This window comes from Agelaius phoeniceus, chromosome 17, assembly GCF_051311805.1.
Source record: "Agelaius phoeniceus isolate bAgePho1 chromosome 17, bAgePho1.hap1, whole genome shotgun sequence".
Classification (NCBI taxonomy): Eukaryota; Metazoa; Chordata; class Aves; order Passeriformes; family Icteridae; genus Agelaius; species Agelaius phoeniceus.
Genome location: NC_135281.1, coordinates 12,883,503 through 12,905,914, shown reverse-complemented (window position 1 = coordinate 12,905,914; position 22,412 = coordinate 12,883,503). Strand labels below are relative to the sequence as shown.

The window sequence follows — 22,412 nt, the reverse complement described above, 5'->3', positions numbered from 1 at the left end:
GATGGTGGCAGTGGCTGGTTCTGTGCCTGGTCTTCTATCCCTCACTGCAGTGTCAGGACCAGAAATGCTGGATGAAAGATCTCATGGAAATCTCACATCTGCACAAAGAAAATCAGGATATTAGTAAGTTGGATGCTTAACTACTCAGCTACACACCACACACAGTGAAGTATTGAGCTTTGCTCCTGGAGCCCTGGACCTCTCCCTGTGGCTGATGGGAACCAGGATGGACTGAAGGGTGTCGGTCAGAGCTGGCATTTAGACCAGGACATTGTCCCCTCCCCAGCTGTATCCACATGCTCCAGTCTCTCCAAACAAAGACTTTGCCTTTTTTGTACTTGGAATGGTCTTCAGTGTCGCAGATGGAGGTGGCTTTGCTCAGCCCATGCCCCATGAGCACAGGTGGAAGCTGAAAGCTGCTGAGCAGTAACAGCAGCACAGTTTGCTGACCATGTCTTCAGTCACTTTGCCATGCCTAGAAGCACCAATACCTCTTGTCATTTTATATCTGAAATACATTTCAAATGGAGCTGATTCTACCTATCGTGCCTTATCTGTGCATCATGATGTTTACTTTACAGATGAGACACCTTTTAGGTTAAGAGATGTGATGAGGGCAGTGATGGTGGCTTTGTAGTTATAGGTATCAGGAGCTCTTGATTTTCAGACTTCTTCAGAAAGAAGACAAAAAATTAACAGCTTAGATTGATACTTTAACAAGAATTTAGGAATCCATTATTGAAATTGGGCACTTGGCCACTATTTTCGACCTAAACTAAAATGCAGGAAACAGAGAAATGACAGCAAAATAAGAGTTAAGAGAAGGAAAGAACTAAAAGCAAAGACCAGATAGAATCCTCTTCAGCTAAAATTAACGGAAAACTCTCACAGTCTGTAGTGGGTGTTCAGTCATATAAACACTGAGCAAATCCCACAAATGTAGAGTCCTCTCCTTATGCCCTAAAAAGCCTTGTTATGTAACTGGTGGCAGGATTTATTTTCAGGGGTGCTCAGCCCCCTTTGTTGCTCCAGCCAGACTGTGCACAGCAGCCTCAGGGCCCATTCCAAGAGCTAAACCTTTACTCAGATGTCTTCAACCACCGTGCCAGGCTACAGCCACCTCCACTGGAAAAGCTGAGTGCAGCCTGGGCCCCAGAGAGCCCTGCCAGTGGCAGGGCAGTGCCAGCAGCAGGGCTGACATGTGCTGCTTTGCATCAAGAAATGGGGCTTGTACATGTGGACCACTCACTCTAACAGCAGCGGGAGTCTCAGTTATCAGTTATTTTCCCTCCCAAAGTACAAATAAATGCAAATTTTACTCATCTACATTTCTCTTGCTGTCGTGTTTCCTAGTGTTGATCCAAGCTTTTTTGCCCGTGTGTTCATGTCTCTACTTTTAACGCTGCAGTCTCACAGTTGTTGCCTCTTTTCTTAATACTTTTTGTATTATCAGATGGCCCATTCTGCTTTTTAACCTCTCCATCTTTTCCCCACCGTTGCAGGTGGTAGAAACAACAGAATAAACATGCAGAGATCTTCAGCCCAGTGCTCAAGGAAAAGACAACTCTCTCTACCCCCTTCCTCCCTCCTGAGAGTCAGGGAAAGGCAGATCTTGAAGGTAATTTCCTCTTCTGTCTTTGAAACTGTGTGTGATTTCAAAAACTGTCACTCTGTCTCATGCAGCCTTCACCCAGGTGAAACATGTGAGTTCACCCTTGCTGTCACTCTTGGCCTCTAATTAATACTGGTGTAAGCAGGGAAGTGACACATTGGCATAGTTAACAGCTGGAATTCAAGTAACTACATCCATGCTGTAACCATGGGCAGGGCCACAGCCAGGGCTACAGCAGGATGTGAAATTTCTGATTTCCTGAAACAAGTAATTTGTAAGTTTTATGAGTTATTCTAGGGGTTTGGAATAATAGGATGCGGGAAAGTCTGTTTTCCACTTTGGAATCCTACTTTATTTTCAGATTTCTACTTCAGAGGATGGACATTACAGGCAAGGTGGGCTTGGTGTGCTTTGCTGAACTTGTCACCTGCACTGGCAAAGTTTTCAGAGTAACCAAACCAAGACAGGCTGACCTTAAACTTGTCTTGCTGTGAATTGCACCAGCAGGAAAACTCTGCTTGCCTACCCCCAGAGCCAAGAGAACAAATTTATAGGCTGAATGTTCCTACTAGTTTGTCATTTTAGTTTTTGGGTTTGTTTGTTTTCTTCACAGTCCTCAAGACAGTTCCCTTTCCTTTTGGCAGGTGCCACATGGACAGATCCCCACAAACCAGCCTGTTTCAAAGAACTGTCCCGTCTGTAAGTAAAAGATTTGTCTCGTCTCAATGTCTCTCCAAAAGGCACAGGAAGAGAAAGAAAACTATTAATAATCTTCTAGGCTGACCTTTAAATTTTCTTGTTATATTACATTCTCAGGGGTGTGTTCATCAGAAGAACGAACTCTGGGTCCCAGAGGAAAAGGCATTACAACAGTGGAGGCAGAATGAGTCATGTGGGCATCTTGAGCCTGATGTGAGATGGATTTATTCCTGCAACAGGCAGCAACTGCTGTCAAATCCTGGGCTAGCAGTGATGTGCAAAGGGAACTTCCCTGCTGTGTAGTGATTTCATTCTTACACATACTAATTACTGTACCACTTGCAGGAGATTTTGAAAGAGAAATTTGCATCAAGAAGACACCTAACTTGTGAGCAAGCACCGAGAGGGGAAATGGAGATTTCAGTAAGAACCACATGGGCTATTTGCAGAGGACAGGCTACAGCACAGAGAGCTGATTGCAAAGCTTCAATTCCAGAGTGCAGGATGTGTGGCCAGGCCCCAGAGAGCATTAGTCATCTCATAAGTAAATGCTCAGAGCTGGCCGGAGATGAGTACAAATACAGCATGACAAAGCTGGCAGTGCTGTGCACAGCCCGTGCTGCCAGGGAAGGGGGTACAGCCACAATCAGCATCACCACCCCAGGCCAGGTAAATTGAGAGAACTGAGAAGCTGAACGTGAAGTTTGCTGTCAGAAGGCAGATGTGGTGCCTCCAGAGGAAGTTCATCAATTACTTCTCCACTGGATGACGGCATTGGTAGAAAATAACAAGTAGTCACTGACAAACATGTGTGGCAGGAAGTGAATTAAAAATGGGGCACGAAAATGGCACAGATCTTAGTGTCCTGCTCTCCAGTGGGCTCGGGTGTTGTGTCGAGGAGCTCAGGCGCAGTGTCCAAACCAGACACGAGCTCTCGGCGGAGCAGGGCTCTCCCTGGCACCGCAGCATCCTCACGATGGGATGTCGGCTCAGGTCCCGACCTGGCAAAAGCCAGGGTGAAACGTCAAACCGGCGCTGGCTCCGCTGCTTTGGGGCAGCGCTGACCCCCGGCTGTCGCCGCAGAGACTCCGCGGGTCCCGCCGGGCCCGGGACGCGACCCCCGCCGCTGGTGGGGGGCAGGCGGGGGGCGCGGGAGCCGCTCCCCCGCGGGGCCGGGCTGCGGCGGGGGCCGCTTTCCAGAGAATACGGTAAACATGTCCGCATCACGTGCGGCCGCTCCCGCCGGCCGCGGCGCGGGACCGGCCGGGAGGGCGGGACGGGACGGGACCCGCGCTCCGCCGGCCGAGCGGGGCCGCTTTAAGAGGCCGCCGGGCGCCGCCACCTCGCCCTGCCCGCCCCGGCGGAGAGCGATGCCCGCGGCGCCGTAGGGCGGGTGGCTCCGGCACCATGGGGCTGTGCTACAGCCTGCGCTCCCGCCTGGCCGCCGCGCACCCCTCCGCGCCCTACGGCAGCCGCGGCGAGCCGGACACCCCCGCGGCGGCAGAGCACGGGGACCCGCAGGTGCGGCACCGGCTGCGGCAGGACCTGGTGGCCAAGGAGCGGGCGGACAAGAAGCGGAGCAAGAGCATCGACAAGACGCTGAAGGCGGAGAAGCGCGAGTACAAGCAGACGCACCGGCTGCTGCTGCTGGGTGAGCGGGGCGGCGCGGTTCGGCTCGGCCCGGCCCGGCCCGGCAGGTGCGGGGCCCGAGGCCGCCGCCGGTGCCCGAGCGGGCGGAGGGGGCGGCGGCCGCGGGGGCACCGGGGCGGGGCGGGCGCGCACGTGGCGGCGGCGCCGGGCGGGGGCTCCGGAGGCTCGGCGGGGCTGCGGCAGCGCGGGGGCAGCGGGGCCGGGATTTGCCGTGCCCGGCCCGGGGTACCGGGGCTGGGGGGCTCCGTGTCCGGCCGCGCCCGCTGCCGTGTGCGGTAGGAGCCGATGGCCGGCCCGAGGGAAGGAGCGCCCGCAGCCCAGGTGATGCTCGGCCAGAACGGGGCCGCGGCCGCCCGTCCCCACGCTGTCCCCACGCTGGCGGCTCACACCGAGCCATGCAGCGGGACCGCGGCAGCAGCAGCAGCAGCGCGGGCGGCTCTCCCGTAAGGAGGAAGCCCGAGTTTCCGTGTGCGGGAGCGATTTGCCGTGGTCCGCTCCGCCTCCCCGAATGCACAGCGGGCAGATGCAGCCTCTCGGGCTGTGCGGTTCCATCCAGTCCCGTTCACCAGCCCTTGTTCCCTGCATCGCAGCTCGTCCCTGCCCTGGAATGCGCAGGGCTCACGGGCAGGGATGCTCCTGCACGGTGACAGCACCGGCATTGCCTTCCCGAGGGTGCCCTATGGAAAGGCGCTTTAATTATGCAATTGTGTGATGTCTGAGCTTGTGTAGTACACGACCCCAACCCAAACAGGCTTAGAAAGTAATGCATTAGCCTTCAGGTAAGTCGAAGGAGGCTGGAAATGTGTCCATTCCTCCACCCCTCAGTGCAATGCAGGTGGAATACAGGTTACCCTGAGCATCTTGGAATAGTAGGGAATATTTTCAAATGTTCACAAATAACTTAAGCGCCTCTTGCCCTTGGAGCGTGTGTGGTTCTGCAGGGCATAAACAGCAAAACTTGGCCTTCATCTTATTGGTGTGTGTTTGCAGCCTGTAACAGAGAAGCAGAATTTTAAGGAGCTTTAGAAAACAATATTGGACCTAGTTTTCTGCATCTTGGTGGTAAAAATTTCTATTCCAGAAGCAGAGCTTCTTTTGATGTGGTTGCAGCTATACTGATGCAAGTCTGTTCATAAAGGTGTCCCTCCTTCTCATGGGAAGGGGGTTGAGCAACACTTGTGGGAAGAGTAAAGCATCATGTGCTGTGACTGTTGGTAAGGAATCACACCTCTACCCAGCGTGCATTCCTTTCAAGCACCCCATACCTGTAGGTGTGTTACCATCTGGTGTTTTAATGTATTTCTAGTTTGTTCTGTAGTGAACAAGTGTGTGAAGGAGGAGCCGTGAGAACTTTTCTTTCTTTGTAGATTTAATAAGTCAGAAAAAAATCCAACAGCAGGGCTAGTTTTGATGTTAATCTGCAAGCCTTTAAGTCATAAAGGCTATCTGATACAGGCTTCTGTAGGCAGTATTTCAGTTGCCTGGTTTTTAATAAAGAGCTGGGTTTTGCTGCAATGACATTGAACACTGAGTGGGTTAAACAACACATCTGAGTGGTTTGGAGTTGTCTATGGTGAAGCCAACAGAGCCTTCTTTGTCAAAATACTGATTTATAAATCTGATGGATATGAGTCAGTGTTATGCTGGCAGTCGTTTATTATATTTCAGCCTGGACTTGAATAGCAGGAAGTCACTTTTTGGCCCTCTTGTAAATCTTGGGATGCCTAAGAGACCCATTTCCCTGCTCCTTGCATGGGGACTGTCAGTTTTCCAGTTAGCTTCCTTCCCTTGCTGCTTCTCCCCTGCATCCCACTCTCACTGTTGCTTTGAGGATTTTCTGTTTCTAACCTGGAACATGAAGTTTGGGCTACATTTGGTGATCCTCCATGTACATCAGCAGGTATTGCTGCCACAGCTGAGTGTGTCTGTGCTGGGATTGCACACACAAATTGAGCAGGAGGGTGATGATGAATGACGGGGGCAGGAGCATCCAGCTGGGATTTAAAGCTGCAGCTGAGTCTGCCTCTAAGGAATGGGGTTAGGGTGGGGAAAAAGTGCAGAGCCAGGAGCTTAAGCTGCCTCCTTAGAGCCAGGAGTGTCTCCTCGCTTGGGCTGAAGCTCAGTGGCAAAAGCTGCAGTAGATACTTGGAGTTCTCACTTGTGTTCCCAGTTTTTAGGCTGACGTGCTCCTGTAGGAGTGCATTGCTGCCCTACAATCCCTACAGCAAGGGACACTGGGGTGCCAGCTCTCTCTGTAACAGATTTGAGATGAAAACTGCTCTGATGCTTCAGGTCTGTGCTGTCCCCAGGGCTGAATTATTTGTATCATGTGGCTGCAGTGGCTGTGCGCTTCCAAGGGCTGTGCTGGGAATGTGGAGTGTTCCTTCCTATGGCCGGGCTGTGCAGGACAGGGAGTGCACAAGTCACTGTGCCTGTGCTCTGTGGTTTGGTGTTGTAGTGTGTGTGTAACTTACACAGCTGTTACTCAGAGTACCACTCACATTGTGCTCTTCAGCACACCTGATGCTTATGTTCCCACATTGTAGTTCCTTTTTTTGGGAGGACAAGTTCATCATTTTATCCAGGTGCTCAGGGGTGTGTGGTGTAGTTACTCAGTGGACAGCTTTATGCCATTAATTGATTTAGGTTTCTTTAATAATTTTCAGTCCTTTTCCATCACCACTGCTGTATAAAATCCCAAGCCCTGGAACTTCTTTTAATTTCAGTAGAGCAAAGATCTTGCATCTGCTCTGTTTTGGAGGCAATAATCTGACTGTACTTGCAGCAGAGCAGTGGGAGGTTTTTTGCTTTGTTTTTGTGAAATGCTCCACCAGGTGTAATCTTATTGGATTTTGTTTAGTGAACTGTACAAGTCACAACTTCAAGATTACAATCACTGTTTTGTTGGCAGCATAGTGTGAGTTCAGGGATACTACTGGGAATAGGAGGTGATTTTTCATTGCATGGGGTTGTTTTTTTGTTGGAGAACAATCCTGGCTCTAAAAGTCAAAGTCTGTGGTTATGGGGGAAAAGATTTTAAACTTTGTCATAAAACAATTCTATTACCCGTGTGCTTTCTTACTTGTGACAGTAATGTGGGTTTTCCTCTCTCTATATTTTTTTTTCTTTTAAAGACTTGAAAGTATGAACCTGGTTTGCTCTAAGAGAGTGAACTTGGGTTGGTCCCCTCTCAGTTCTTTACCAATCTCTGTGTACTTGGCTTTTTCACTCTCTCAGGCTGAACTCTTGCCTATGTAAAAATACTTGTAGCTTATTCCCATCTTGAAAAGGAACTGGAGAAGAAGACACCAATACATGAATAGAGATATATGCACTTGTCATCCTAAATATTTATATTAAACTGGAGCTTATAAAATAACAACCATTCTGTATCTTTCCTACATCAGTGCTTAAGTAAAAATGGTTTTAACAGAAATATTTATGCTGATGCAAATATGAATATAGGGTATGGAAATGGGAAGTTTTTATGGGGAAATATAGAGAAGAAAAACACACTTTAAAAAGTAGGGAAATATCAGTGTGAAGACTGGCCACAGTCACCCTCTCTGTGTGTGCTGCATGGTGAGCCCCAGCCTGCCATATAATTAAGGACTGTTTTGTATGGTTTACATTGTATTTTCTTCCCCAAGGCTGGTACTCCATTCAGGGCACAAGATGGATGTTGTGTAGTGAATGAGCAGCTATTCAATATTCTTATCCTCCTCACACAATGTGTCACCCTGTGCCCTATCTCCATCCATACCCTGTGCTGAATAAAGAACTGTTGAACTCCTCATGCTCTAGCACTGATCACTGCAGGGACTGAATGCTCCACAAATGTCAGTGCATGGCACTGCTGTGAAATGAGGTGGTACCCTCCTCCTTTTGTGGATGCTGGAGGGGGAAATGCCACCAAAGTCTAAAGCTGAGATTGTCCAAAGGCACTGCTGATTTTATATCAGCCCTGTCACTAATTTTAATCCATAGAACCCAACTTTTTTTTTGTGGTGTTTTTTTGGGTTTTTTTTTTTTTTTTTAGTAAATACTTTCTGTATTTAGATCATGGACCTCATTGTTGTGAACACTCAGCACTTTTGCAAAGGGAGTTTCAGGTGCCCTAAGTGCACCCAGGAGTGAGAAGCACAGCTGGTTATCCCTGGTGGAAGCTCTGTAGCAGACTGAAGCTGGCCTGATTCTCCAGGGCTGCAGATAATGGCAAATCCCACAAAATATCCCTTCTCTTGTGGTGATTCCCTCTCTTGCTAGCTTACAGGGAGGTGGTTATTTTGGCACTGCTTCTCTTGGGATGGTGTGGGAGAGGAAGACACCCAATCATAAAGACAGGCATGTGCTCGAGCACTCGACAAAATTCCATCTTGTTGACAAGATTTTAATTCACTTGCAACCAGTTTGTTTCTTGTGCCCCACGTATTATGAGCTGCAAGAGAGGGCACACACCCAGCTGAAAAGCAGGTTATCCTTATCAGAAGATCATGTAAAAGATGTACAGGACAAAATAGACTAAAAATTGTAGAGGGAATCTTTATCCTGGTGCTTCCCAATTTTCAAGAACAAGATTTTTCATGCTAAACATCTTATACCAAACTTCCCCTTTAAGAAAAGCAGGAATAGGACATAAAAAATCCTAGGGAATGCCTGTGATGTGTGTATCTTGTAGCACACTGTGATACCAGCTGCAGAGGCAGCAGTGTGCACTTCCCCAAATGGACTGGCTTTAGTGGTGAAGGAATTACAACATTTTCCAATAGGGCTCCCAATAATTACCAGATCCTACAAGAACACTTGGACATGGGAATATCTCAGTGGTTTCCATCTGCCCAGTGCAGACATGACAATCCTGCTGTGGACAGCAAGGAGGTGGAATGCTAATTATGGATCTTCCTTTACAGTGAGGAGCCTCTGCACAAGGAGTTCTACTCAGTTCCCACTGCTGTATCCAAAATGTGATGCCTTTTCAGTCAGTAAATGGAGATCTTCTGGTTTGGAATATGTTCACCACAAACAAAAATAACTGGGAAGCTTTGCAAACTTTAAGAAAGCTTTACCCAGTGTGCAAGCAATGCTGGCTGCAGCTGTGATGTGATTTGTGATTGTTTGCTGAATCTCAGAACAACTTCATGTCCTCAGCAGTGGCACCTCTATGCTTTAGATCATTTGGCAAAGTAATTTCTCTCCTGCTCTGATTTTAAATTTCATAGGAAGGGGAGAGGCAAACTACTTCTCATGTCCTGTTTTGTTCTGTTTTGGTTGGTTTTGTTTTGATTTGTTTTTTTTTCCTTGAGAGTTCCTGATAGTGACTTTCCTCCACATAAACAGAAAGATCATTAGCCTCAGGCAGACACATGGTGTGGAGAGCTCCAGCCAGCATATTTGAAGTCTGGCAAAGTTTGAACTGCTTCAAACAGGGTCTGGCAGTGGAAGGTGTCTGAAAAGCTGGAGCTGCACTGCTCTGAGTGTGTGAGGATGGAGGGCTGCTAATGGATGGCAATGCTGTGTGAGGCAAGGTGAATGTTCTCTACAGGGATCTGGACTGCAAACTAATGACTTTCACAGTTGTAGTTAATGCTGAAGGGATGCTCTGTGCAATGTAAGCATGAATTTTTGTGGGAAGGGGATGAGGAGTCAGAAGGATCCCCAGGACCAGCCGTGCCTGTGCAGTCACACAGCAGCATTAATGTACATAGTTTCTCCCTTTCCCCAGCAGAGATGCCATCTCTGTGTAGTGGTAATCTGCTTTTTCACTCATTAAATGCCTGGTGGCATAAAGATCATCATCCATCACTCTAGAGAGGCTGCATTCATCTGTAGCCATGGATCCAATTTCAGAGTTATCTGAGAATTTTTATTTTTAAGGCTCAAACTCCACCCCAAGAGTGCTCTCTTTTTGATTTGACTTTTTTGAGCTTGTGATCCTGTTGCTTGGTCAGCACCATCTGCTTCCAGAGCAGGTAAAATGTCTTGCTTGCTTCTGTGCAACTGTTGGCAGTATTCTCCACTGGGACATCTTCAATTGAACTGTCTCCTGTGCAAGGGCTTCCCTGGAGGAAAAGCCTCGAGGAGTGCAGTTAATTACATGCAGTTCTTCCCTGGCTCCCTTAAATTTGGGAGTGTCCTTATTCACAAATATGCATGATTTCATTGAATTTCCTTCTAATTGCCACAATTTAAAAATGTCAGGAAAAAAGCTTGGCAATTCCCTGGTGTGAGGACAGCTCAGATGCTTTTCATGTGAAAGCTCAGTTACCAGGCATATAAATCCATGATGGTTTCAATATTCAGACCTGAAGAATGTGTCTTGAGAAGAGAAGTTGAACTCAATGACTTATTCTTATTGTTCCCCTGCTCAGTGAAGCATTTGAGAACCAAGCCATGCAAGCTTTATAAATAGCTCAGCCAAAGTTTTCTTTACTTCCTCTAATGTGTTCCCTCTGCAAAGAAAACCCACAGTGTCCGTGTCTGGGCAGCATTTTAAAAGATCTCTATGTCACTAAAGGGCAGAAAAGTTGGTGGATATTCTCTACATTGAGGGATGTAGAGGGGTGGCAGCAGGTGTCACACAGATGTCAGAAAGTTGAGATTTTTATTTTGCCAAGTGAAGGAAGGGGATGCTGAGGAGGATGGGTTGGTTCCTAGCATGGAGTAAGAGGCAGTTTTACAATCTCCAGTCTTGCTCTGTTTAGCCACTTCTGCCTCAGTGTTTTGGAAGAGGGAACAAGCACTGTCACAGCTGTGCTTCCTCTGCATTATGTTACAGGAGGCTTAAACTCAAATAAGTTGCTTTTAGAATGTAATGCTTGCATTTGAGAGCATTCCTTTGACTTTGGAGTCAGTCACATTCTGACTGCTGAGGCTGCCTTGCAGAGCAGCTTGTGAGGTGTGTGCTGCTCCCTTGGCAGCCAGAAACCCGAGCCTCAGCTGTAAATTGTTCCTGTCACATTGCAGAGATTTTACATTTCACTGATACCCTGGAACAGTCTGGATCATGGGCCTGCTGCTGGTGAATGTTGTTGTGTGCCAGCCCCTGCAGGGACCGAAGGCTGGAGGAAGGGGCTCTCCAGGCTTTAGTCCTTTCTGACCCTCCAGTTTTGGTTACAGCAGTTTGAGTGGGGCACCAGCAGCTGGGCAGGGCTGTCAGGCTCTTTGCTGCAGCTGATGAGCTGTGCTGGCTCCTTGTGGAGGTGCCAAACACATCTGGGGCCATGTGCCCTGCAGAGCAGAGAGCCTGGAGTGGAAAGCAGCAGATGTCTGGGTGCTCTGGTCGGGGTGCCTCTCTGATGGAGAGATGCTGCTGCAGAAATGAGGGAAAAAAGGCACTTTTTAGAGTTTGACCTCCTCTTTGTCTGTGTCATCCTCATTGCACGTACACCACCTCTTCCTCTTTCCTACCCCACCCCCCACCGAACACAATTTTTAGTTTGTGGGCTGTATTTGTTTGGGTTTGCATTTTTCCTGGTTGTTTTTCATGCTGAACTCTCAGGATCGCTGGTTAGCTGGGAGGTTTTCTGGAGCATGGGGGGGATTTGTGTGACTGGGACTTAATACAGGGAGGAAATGTAGATACTGAGGAGAAGGGCATGGTTGTGAGCTGGAAATCTGCATTCACATGTTTTGGGTTTTTATAAATACCAGTTAAAACTGTCTGCTTGGAAGAAAAATACTCTGTGAAATTCTGTCTTGATGCTTTCCCTGCCTTACCTCCACACAGGAAATTCACAATTTGATACAACTGATTTTTCTATGCTGACGAAAAGCATGGAACAAATTCCTTTTAGACTGTACAAGCTGAAAGATATTTTCTCCCCTGATCCCTTAACACTACCTGGGCTCTCATTTCTCCCAGCTTCTGTGAAGTTCAGCCTCATCTGTAGCATTTTGTGGTTTTAGGTGGTGAGTGATGCAGGACTTCACTTGCTCATATTTCAGAAGAATATGTATTTGTTTTTAACTTCAGACATTTACAAGGAAAATGCTTCTTCTCGTCTGTTTTCCCCAAACAAAAATAAACATGGAATTTGAGTGGCTAGTTCTCAAACATGTATATATCCTTGTGATTGCAGTGGGATTATTCATGTGAGCACTGTCCACTCAGAGTCACTGTGTGCTCCCATCCCACCTGGACTCTCCATCCCCTGGGCAAGGCACAGGGACACACCTTGAAACTGGGTATAACCACTTGAGTGCAGAACCAGCCAATGTAGCCTGAATATCACTGTCAAGCCCAAATGGGAGTTTTATGGTACAAAGGAATTTAAGAAAACGTTATTTGAAACTTTGTTTGCTGTTGAATTATTCTGCATTAGGGGGTTTGAGAATCTGTTGCTTCTAGTAGAGGTCTAAGGAAAATCTAAATACTGCAAAGGTATTTAGTGTTCAGGATTATTTTGGGAGGGGGCTGAGGAAAGGCCTGATAAGTTATGTACTTGACCACATGTAGTTAAAAATATTATTTGGAATATAAACTTCCTTGTCTGAAGACCCGCTTTATGCACGAAGTCAAAAAGCACAAAAAGCAGTTCTCCTCCTGGCCTCCATAAGTATACCTTAATGCTGCTGAATCCTGGAAATTATGCAGGGCATGCTTTTTAAATGTTGATTTTGACTTCTTGCCTGGGACCAAGTGTAAAGTCTTTCCAAGGAAATACTTAGAAGACTTGCAATGAAACCCAAAAGCTGCTGCCAAACCTTAGTTTTTAGAAAGGGAGTAGGGGGCAATCCAGCCTGTTAAAAACTTCCAGTTGTTTGTAATTAAATCCACTTCTTCTGTGCACAATAAACATATACTTAGAAAAAGATCATTTTACATAATACTTATGTGGTTTAGTGCTGCTTTTCAGCTGCTGAAAATCCGGCAGTAGGTTTGCTGGTTTTGTCTGGGAAGGTTGCTGAGAGCTGGGAAGCCAGGGCTGGTGCAGCTGTGCCACTGCAGTGGCAGGGATCCATGTATCCAGTGGTGACAGGCAGGGTGAGCCAGGGAATCCTTTTCTCATCACGAACCATCTTTCCCACTAGTTCAAGTTTGTTTTGGATTGGCAGGGATGGGAATGAAGGGGAGATAAAAATATCCCGTCCGCGCGTCCCTCCGCGCCAGCAGCGGCACCACTCGTGGCTTTGGGGGAAACTCTGGGATTGCAGGAACTTCTCATCACTCTGGGGGCTGGAAGGAGGCAGGACCACCAAATCCTCACCCCCCTGAGCTTGGTGTGCCACGGTTCATTTGAAATAGTTTCAAATCCACTGCCATCATTCATCTGGAGGATGGGACTCGTAGGGTGAGGGGGACAGCCCAGGTGTGAGTTTATCCAAGAGATAAATTTTATATTCACTCTTGACAAGGGAGGGGATTTTTTTCCAGGATGGCACAGAGAAATTGTCAGTTTTTACTGGGCAGGTTGCAGGAGCTGTTGGGTGCTGTGATGGAGTATACACAAGGCATAGAAAGAGCAGAGAGGAGCAGCTTAGAGGTATTATCTCATAAGTGACATAAGAAAAACTATGAAGCCTTGTAGAGCAGATTTGTTAGGATTTGAGATGAAAATCCCTGTTGCTTGCTGAGATTATCCCCCAGCATATGGCAGGGAATGTAACAGAGAGATAGAATTAGCTGCTAATGATCTGGACACCTCTTGGAAACAGATGTTTGTAGTCCTGTATAACTGCTTGCTATTTTGTTGTCCACAGTCTGGATTACTCAACAACAGGCCTGGCATGGTATTAGAATGCTTACTATCTTCATTTCCCACTGATCTCACCCAGTACAGGTCACCTCTTTCTTAGCAATACTGCTGGAGTAATCTCATGTGCAGTTGGGCTGGAGAATGAAGGAAATGGCTCACGGCAGTGCCAGCAGCTGGAGTTAGCCAAGGGCCAGGGAGTGCTGAGGAAGCTGCAGGCGTCTCCTTGGGCACCCCAGGATGGCACTGGGCACTACCCTGCTGCTCCTGCATGGGCAGGGCTCGTTTGGGGTTTCTTGAGAAGATGAGTTTCTGATGGCTCCCTATGGCAAATGATGCTGCACTTGAGGAGGGGTTTGCTCAGACTCAGTGCTGCTGCATGGGCAAGCACCTGATGTAAAAAAAGCCCTGAGTTACACATTTTGGTAGTTTTGGTACCCCCTTACTCACCCTGACTTTGAGTTGTTGTCAATAAATACCTGACTTAGCCTCACTGTTGTTTAAGGCACCAAAGTTTCCAACTCAGGGATGTAATTCCCATTGTTTCTCTTTGGCATCTCTTAATTTATTTAAGTGTTACTTGAGCAATCTGCTCTATAATGCTCTTGCTGTGCTTAAATTTCTTTACATATAAAAATGCTTCTTAAGTTACTTTTCTTAATTTACATTCTTGGAAAGCATCTTCTTGGAGCTGGAAACCTTTATTAAGGTGGGGAAAAAAAATTAGGTGTCAGTTCAGCTCATCTCTTTCCCACCCCTTCCTTCACGTTAAACTTCCTTTTGGACTTTATCTTTTACCGTAAAAGCAAGACCTTAACCTCAACTTCTCTTTCTAAGTTAGATTCTTTTGACCTGGCGTCATCTTTGTTACAAGGCTTCACACACTGCAGTACAATAATATTTTTCTTGTGGTGCAATGAACAGCGCTGCAGACGCTGTTCCAGATGGGGTCATTTTTTCTCTAAATTAGCAACTGCCTTAATAGATATTTTCCGTGGCTTCCAAACTGTGTGGTGTTGCTTGAACGAAAATGTAATTCCACTGAGAGATTTCAAACCCAGCTTTTGCTGAGCTTCCAGAAATATTTTTTTTAAAGTATTTGTACAGTCGTAACGAGTTTGCTAGCGTGTTGTGCTTGCGTGTTGCAGTTGTGCCTTTAGAATTAGATGGAAAATCTGAATATTATCTGGTGTATTATTCTCAAAGAACAGCATTTTCATGCAGGATACCTTATTAATGTAAGGGTTAAAATATGGCAAATGTATTTTGAAACAACTGGAATATTTCTTTGCATCAAGAGCAAAAAGCCCAGTTCTCTGCCTCCAGAGATACTTGTAAAGCTTCACCTCAGACTGGTTAATTTTCTGTCATTTTAAAATAATCATTTGATATTGCAATTTAAATGTGAACAGCTTCCTTCTGATCAATTGAAACTTCCATGGAGGGGTGTAGAGGATTCTTACACAAATCAAATGTGATGTGGACTCATGAAATCCTTGGTGGTGGCTGTTCTGGCAGTACATGAGTGAACTCTCAGGAGCATTTCCTTGAGCTCTTCTTTGTCACAGAAAACATGGAAAATGCAGGAAATAATGAAAAATCCACCAGGACATAATACAAGCCTTAGGATCACAGATACTTTTCAGAATATCAGTTTCTGAATGGTTGAATTTATTCCAGAGAAATTCTAATATTTTTGTTGGTTATTCAGCTAATATCATTAGCACAGCCAATAGTAAATTATTAAACTGTGCTGTTTCTAAGTCTTTTAAGATTACAGGATCTGTAATTGCTTTTGAGATGGAGAGTTTGTAATTCAGTCCCATATTCTTCTTGTAGCTCATTGCCCCTCCTGGTTCTCTTGAGCCACCAGCACACTCAATCATTCCTTGTGCTAGGCAGGATTTTTTTTTTTATGCCAAAACCACAAGGACTGTTCCAGTTTTCTTACAGTTCCATCAAGTGAAAGGCCCTGAACCACCTTCAGGCCTTGCCCCGGCGCGTTGCAGCCTCTGTGCTTTTGAGGGTAAGCAGCCATTGCCCCATTCCATGAACAGCCTGGCACTGGAAAAGGTGCAAAAGGGACAGCAAAGGGCACTGGGCAAGGCCTGGGTGTGGAGCAAGAGCAGCCCTTTTGTGTTTGTGCATTTGGGATGAGCACGGTTTGTGCTGCAGCGTGGAACTGGCTCATCCCTTCACACCCGATGCCTGGGAGATGCCTCTGGAGCTTTTGTGTTTGAGGAGAGAAAGTGGGATTTTTGTACAGCCAAAGAGCTAAAGCTGTGCTGGAGGGTGGGAGGGATCCCTGCCAGCTCCCCATGGGAACAGGGCTGGGAGGGCATGAATTTGTTAGGTCATGAATTGTGGGGGCAGTTTGGTTCAGTGGAGCTCTCCTGTGAAGATGTCACAAGGAGAGTGCGTGCCTTGGCCGTTAGGAATTTGTCCACAATGCATTATTAGAAGAGATTCCTATTTTATTTTTTTAATTTTATTATTTTTAATCCTTCACCTGCATCCTACTATGCATAGAGAAAGTCTTGCTTCTGTGACTTGGGAAGCAGCAATTTTCCAGTGCTTCCCAAAATTTCCTCCAGAAAGGGATTGTGTCACCTCTGACCCAGATGCTTCTGGCAAACAGTGTGTCTCAGCACAGTGAGTTCTGGGAGGGACCCTCACACTCAGGAGCTGATCACAGCAGTGAGGACAGTGTTGAGGGAAGAGAGCTTTTCCTTGGATTAAATCAGGGGACACTCAAACACTTTGGTTTGACTGGCTTGAACTCCCTATTTGCAAGCTGGACCTTCTTATTTCTCAAGTGGGAGTAGTGTCCCTGGACACTCTAAATCTGCCAAAATTTTTTCTCCTCCTGTCCTTTGATTAAGGACTTGTTTGTTGACACTTCAGTGGGTTGTGGTTCTGATGACAGCAGCCCTTGTGTCAACCAAGACAGAGCTGCTCACTCTTAATAGTTCCTGGCTTTGTCTCTGCTTCCTAGATGTGGTCAGATGGAGGTTCTAATGGTCTCCCAAGCTGTAAGCAGGGATAATTCTCAATAGAAAATTCAATTCAGTGGATTTTTGTGTTTCTCCAACTGTTTCTTCTGCATATATGTTCTTCTGCAGACAGAAGAACAGTGACAAAGCTATGCAGATCCCCAAGCTAATTTTAGTCTGCGTGAAAAAGCAGACCCTAATAGAAGGGTCCTATTTGCTCAATAAATGTTTAAAAAGTTAGTTCTGTACATATTTCAAGATAGCTTTTCAATGGAAGATAAGTGACTGAACCTACCATGGTAGTGTTTCCAGTGAACAAAATGTGGTGTAAAGTTCAGATTTACGTTTCCTATTATAGTTTAGAGGGTTTCATCTTAAAGGAGTTTTAATAGGTACCAAATGCTCTCAATATCTGTCAGGGTCAATTATAGATGAGATTTTTTTTTTTTCTATTTTTGCATGGAGCAGGAAACATGAAGCATCTTATTGGAATTGTTCCTAGAAGGTTTGAACTTTGCAGATGTGTGAGGTTTTCATATATCGTGGTAAAATGCTAAATCTGAAGCTCAGCAATTTACTCTGCTGGCTGTTAACAGAAGATTCCAGCTAGTGCTGGGTCGGCAGGAAAAGAGATGAGATTGAAAGACTTCCAGCCCTGCCAAATGGAGATGTCCTGGTGGGTAACTGGTCCCACTGGAAAGGTGTAGGAGCAGCAATGTTGGGGCTTTGCTGCAATTGTTTTGGCACCTGTTTAGCCCTGGATCCTGGCTTTGTTAACTCTGGCTTTAGCTTCAGGTTCTATTACTGTCTCTTAGCACAAAGGAGAAATGCCCCACCAGATAGATGCAAGGGAAAAATCACACCAAAGTTTCCTTGGCAAAAATATCAAAGAATGTGGGAAGGAAGGATGCAGTGGGGAATGCAGCAGGTGGAAGGTGCAGGAGGGATGTGGGTTTATTTGTGAGGGCCAAGAAGCCCTTGCAGGGAGAATGACATTAAAGACCAGGGAAAATAGAGCAAAACAGGGTAATCAACATGCCCATGAAGAACTACAGCACTCATGTATCCCTTCCAAGAGAAATGGGCACTTCATCCCCAACTTTCTTTTTGTTTAGTTCCATGAACACGTATGCTTGCTTACACTTTCTCATTTAACCTAACACAAGGAAATTATAATTTTAAAAAATCCAAATGAAACTGTTTTTGTGTCGTCCTTCCACTTTATCATTTTGTGCAAATATTTGAAGGCACAACTAGGTGCTAACCTTGAATGTTTAATGTTAGGACTAATTTCTTCTCATTGTTTACCAAAATAGAGCCACTGTGTAACAGCAATAATGTAAGTCAGTGTCAACACCAGGCACTGACATTTGAACAGAAGACTTGAGTTCATAATAAAACCAAGTCAAGGTTTTTAGGGTGAGTTAAATTTACTGCAGCAGCGCCCTCAAGTGCTGTGACACTTCCTAGGCCTGATGGTGTCTGTCCCATGGGACACTGTCATGTGCTGGGGTTTGAGTCTTCAGCACATTTAGCCCAGTAAGAGCATGTAAATTACTTTGGTGGGATTTTGAGTGCTCACACAAACCTGTGAGACTATTTAAATTAATACCAGAGTGAAGGGAAGGATGCTGGTATGGGAGTTTCCCCTTTAATTGCTCTGTGGTAAGAAAGGTGCTTTCAGGACCATCTTGGTTGGAAGTGCTGGTGGAAGGAGACCTGAGCAGAGGAGCTTTCTTCAGACAGGTCAGCCATGGGCCAGGTCCTGCAGGATGCTGATCTGGGCTCTGGGATGCTCGGTGCCAGCAGAGCCCAGTGCACAGCTTTATCAGCTTCCATGGCCTTTTCTTAGTCTAGGCTGCAGAGACAGAGCAGCAGAATTTTGTCTGGTGTGACTCATTACCTTAACAGAGAATTTAGGATTTAGGCATAGCATCCACTCTCCTTTGCTACTGAGGGAACTGTGTCTGGTAGGCTGTGGATTTAACCAGCACACTATTGGTGTATGGTATAAACTGTATGAACAGAACAATTGCAGTGTAAAACAGCTGTGGTGTGCTAGAGGTGTTACACATCCTAAACATAAATTATTATGGTTGTGCAAGGAGCCTGTAGGCCCTGGACTCTGCTGTGTCTTTGCCAGCAGAACTGCAGCTCTCCTTGAGGCAGCTGCTGGAGGGAGCCCTGGTTGCACTCACTCCTCAGCTTGTGAGTAATGAAGCCCCAGTGGCTCCTGCAATTGCAGCATCTCTCTCAGCTGTCTGACAAAGCTGTCTGTGTGATTTCCTCCATTCTCCAGAGTTCCCTTCTCTTGAGCTCTCCACCTCTTGTCTCCCAGCACTCTGATCAAAGTAGGTCAAGTCAGCTTTGTTCAAAAGCAGAATTGCCAAGTGATGCTGCTGTGTCTGGAGAAGCAAATTCAGCCTGAGGGAATGATTCCATGGGGGTAATGCAATCACAGAACCTAATAATTACCTGTATCCACAAAATGAACATCTGAGGCATTGCTCAGAGCAGAAGGCATCACTTGCAACTCTCCCTGTGTAAAAGTAATGCCCTTTCCTCCTAATTATTAAGGAGTATTTTTGTAAAGATACTTCAAAGTCTTTATTTCATATTTCTACCATATACTATTCAAATGTGTATTCTGTAGTGTCCTTTTGTGTGGGTTTCTCTGGATCCAGAGGGAATAGCAATTGCAATAGTGATAGCAATCTGTGGAATGAGGAATTGCAACATTTGGGCCATACCCACTCCTTATATTTTAGTCTTGAATGAGTCTTTCTAGAATAAAACAGGAAGAAAGGAAGAGGTCAGAGGGAAGAGAATTTAGAAATCATTCGATTGTTTGACTTATGAGAAAAATAGTGACACATCTTTAAAATAAACAAATATAAAGGTCAGTGGCCAGAAATTCAGTAGCCCAGGGCTTTTTTTGGCCATTTAAACAAGGAAGTGCTAAAGCCTTTGGCCCAAGTGCTTCTCTCTGTTGCACACGGGGAGTTTCACCCAGCTCCTTCCTTAGGTGACCTCGGGCTGGTTTTGATTGGCACAAAGGGAAAAGGATGGTTTTTCTTTTGCTGGGAGTTTTATCACTGCACAGCCGTGCTGTGAAGAGTTGGTTACTGGATTCAGTCCCAGTTCCAGCTCCCTCAGTGCTCCCTGCTGCAGGCTGGAGGAGGTTTACTAAAGGTACACCCCTCTCTGGGTGAGACATCCAGCAGGCTCCTCAGGTATTTTGGAGCAGGACACAGGGGCAGTGTGTGGAATACTGTATTTTAGATACATCACACCCTGCATTACAGTATTGCAGGGACAACTTGCATTGTCCCTTTGTTCTCTTTACACCTCTACCATTGCCTTCCAAAAAGGAGGGGGGAAAAGGAAAAAAAAAACCAAAATGCAAAACCAGAACGTGAGAAGAAAAAGGAAGTGGCATTATTTGGCAAAGCTTCAAGGGGAACTTGACCAGGGAGTTTGGTTTTGCTGACAGAAGAGGGGGCCAAAGCTGCAAGGACTGATGGTGGGTTTCAGGTTAAAAAGGGAAGAGGGTGACAATGGGAAGGAGCCAGGGAAGTGAAGGAGCAGAGTGAAGGGCTGAGCCCTCTGGGTGGGTGGGAGAAGCCTCTCCCAAGCAGTGCTGTGGGTGTGAGACTGGGGTCAGCCTGCCCACGGCAGCTGGGGCTGTGCCTGCCCAGCCTGGGCTGCAGCTGCCACTGTCCTGGCTACAGTTTTGACATCTGCAATGGGTTATTATTTGGGGGGAAAAAAGTGTGTGGAGGTATACTTTGCTTTAATAATAATATCAATTTCAATAATGTTACCGTGCAGGCATTTATTCATAGCTTGGGTGAAGTTGTACTTTTTTTGTCTCTGTCTTGCTCCTGCTTTTCAAACCCAGGGCACAGCGCTTCCATGGCTAATTCAGGTATTTTGGAGAGATTTACACTCTCTGCCTGCTTGGAAAGTACCCCCAGGCCCTGGGCTGAACTCTCTCTTGCTCAGAAAAATATTTGCAGAGCAGCTGTGGCAAGGCAGGTTTGTCCAGGGATGCCTCCATCTTCCTGTGCCTCTGCATGCATGTTTGGCTGTCATTCTGCAACAGCTTAGTGATGGCTAAAAGGGAGGATAAGCAGGATTTCTTGCAAACACAGAGCTCCAACACTGATAGCAATGTGGCAGCAAAGTTTCCATTTCCCTGCTTAAAGCATCTGCTCCCAGACAAGCATTTGCAGAACCACTGCTGCATTCTCCTATTAATGACTTTCAGGATCATGGTTTTCAGTGATTTTTGCTTCTAGCCTTTCTGAAAGCAGCCTGCAAATGGCACTTGATTGCTAATGTCACATCAAGGGAGGTGGTTAGTCTGAACCCCTGCCTGTAGCAGGCATCTAAAAGCAAATGGAAATTGGTAAAAATCTGTATATTATAATAAAACATTATAATGCGTACAAGGAGCACAGCTCCAAGAATTCTGACCAGCCTGCTGCATGTCTGGTTTGGTGATATGTAAAATTTTGGAAAGGCAGTGGTACACATGGACAGTTTTTGTTCCTGTATAAACAAAGCATGTGAGTGCATACGTGGTTGAGCTATAGAGGGAAAATACAGCCTGAAAACTCTTGTGCAGGCAGGACAGGAGGTGATGTGACTTCCCACTGAAAAGCCAATCAAGAAGAGTATCAGAAAAGCTACTGAAATGGGGCTATTAGGAGGAATAAATGTAGGTAATGATGTTGCCAACTGTTACAATCATTTTTTCTCTGGGTCTCACCATGGTTATTGCTTTTTTTTCCCCTCAGCTACAATCCATGGAGCACTGGCACTGAACTTCTGCTGTCAGTCCAAACAAGCCACGTTTTCTAGCTAAGAGTTCTGAGAAACGTTTCAAGTGTTCCCAAAAGGCTCATAACTGGAAGGTGTATTTTTTCCTTTAAAGTCTCAAAACTTTGGGAGGGTTTGACCCCTTATTTTAAGCGGCTGGGATTTGCACATTTGTGATAAATTTCTCTAAAATATTGTTGTGTGTGACATGGTGTGTGTTGCCACTATTCAGTGATCTGAGAGCTACTCTCCTTCTCCTGAGCTGGGATTCTTTGTTTTAGCAATGAGAAGAAAATGAGGAAACCTGTGTTTCCAAAGAGGGGACATTTTAGAACACACAAGCATGTCCATGTGAGATGGGAGATGGCATTGGTGTGGCACCTGGGCCTTCTCGTGGCAAGGAGTGGCTTCCCCTGAGCTGGGTGTTGGGCCGTGCCCTTGGGACTCTGTTCAGTCACGCAGCTCCTCCAGCCGCACGTGCAGCTTCTGAGTCCTGCACATGCTCATGGGAATTTCTGACAACAAATTCAGAAGGTATTAGTGAAGGAATAAATCCCGCATTGTTAAAATCCCCTGGATGTATAATTATTGCAGATAGCACCAAGTGTTTATGCCTTTGCCAGCTGTGGTGCCACTTCTCAAGCAATTTCTAGAGCTGACTCCAACATTGCCCTCCAGCCCCTCTCCACACCCAAACCCAAAACAACATCTGGACTTGTCTGGAGTCAATCAAGCAGCTGTTCCCAGCATAATTTCTAGAGCCACCTCTAAAGCCATGTCTAGAGTATTTTCCAGCTCTCGGGTGATTTGTAGAAGAACCTTTGAATTTGCCCCTGGGTCAGGGGCTGCAGTGGCTCCCAGCGCTGCTCCGTTAATGTGTTGTTCAGACATGGAGCTGAGCTGGAGCTGCCTGCGGAGCCCCCTGTGCTGTCTGTGCCAGCC

At 46.3% G+C, this 22,412-nt stretch overlaps 1 protein-coding gene across 1 annotated transcript in view; it reads left to right on the top strand.

The window, feature by feature from the left end:
- Positions 1–3,597: 3,597 nt before the first annotated feature.
- The window catches only part of GNAS (GNAS complex locus), a 129,950-nt gene continuing 111,135 nt past the window's right edge, over positions 3,598–22,412 (top strand). Inside the window, exon 1 of the mRNA XM_077187549.1 lies at positions 3,598–3,962. Within this exon, the coding sequence (XP_077043664.1) occupies positions 3,719–3,962 (244 nt within the window). The 5' untranslated portion in view covers positions 3,598–3,718. The remainder of the gene's footprint in view (positions 3,963–22,412) is intronic.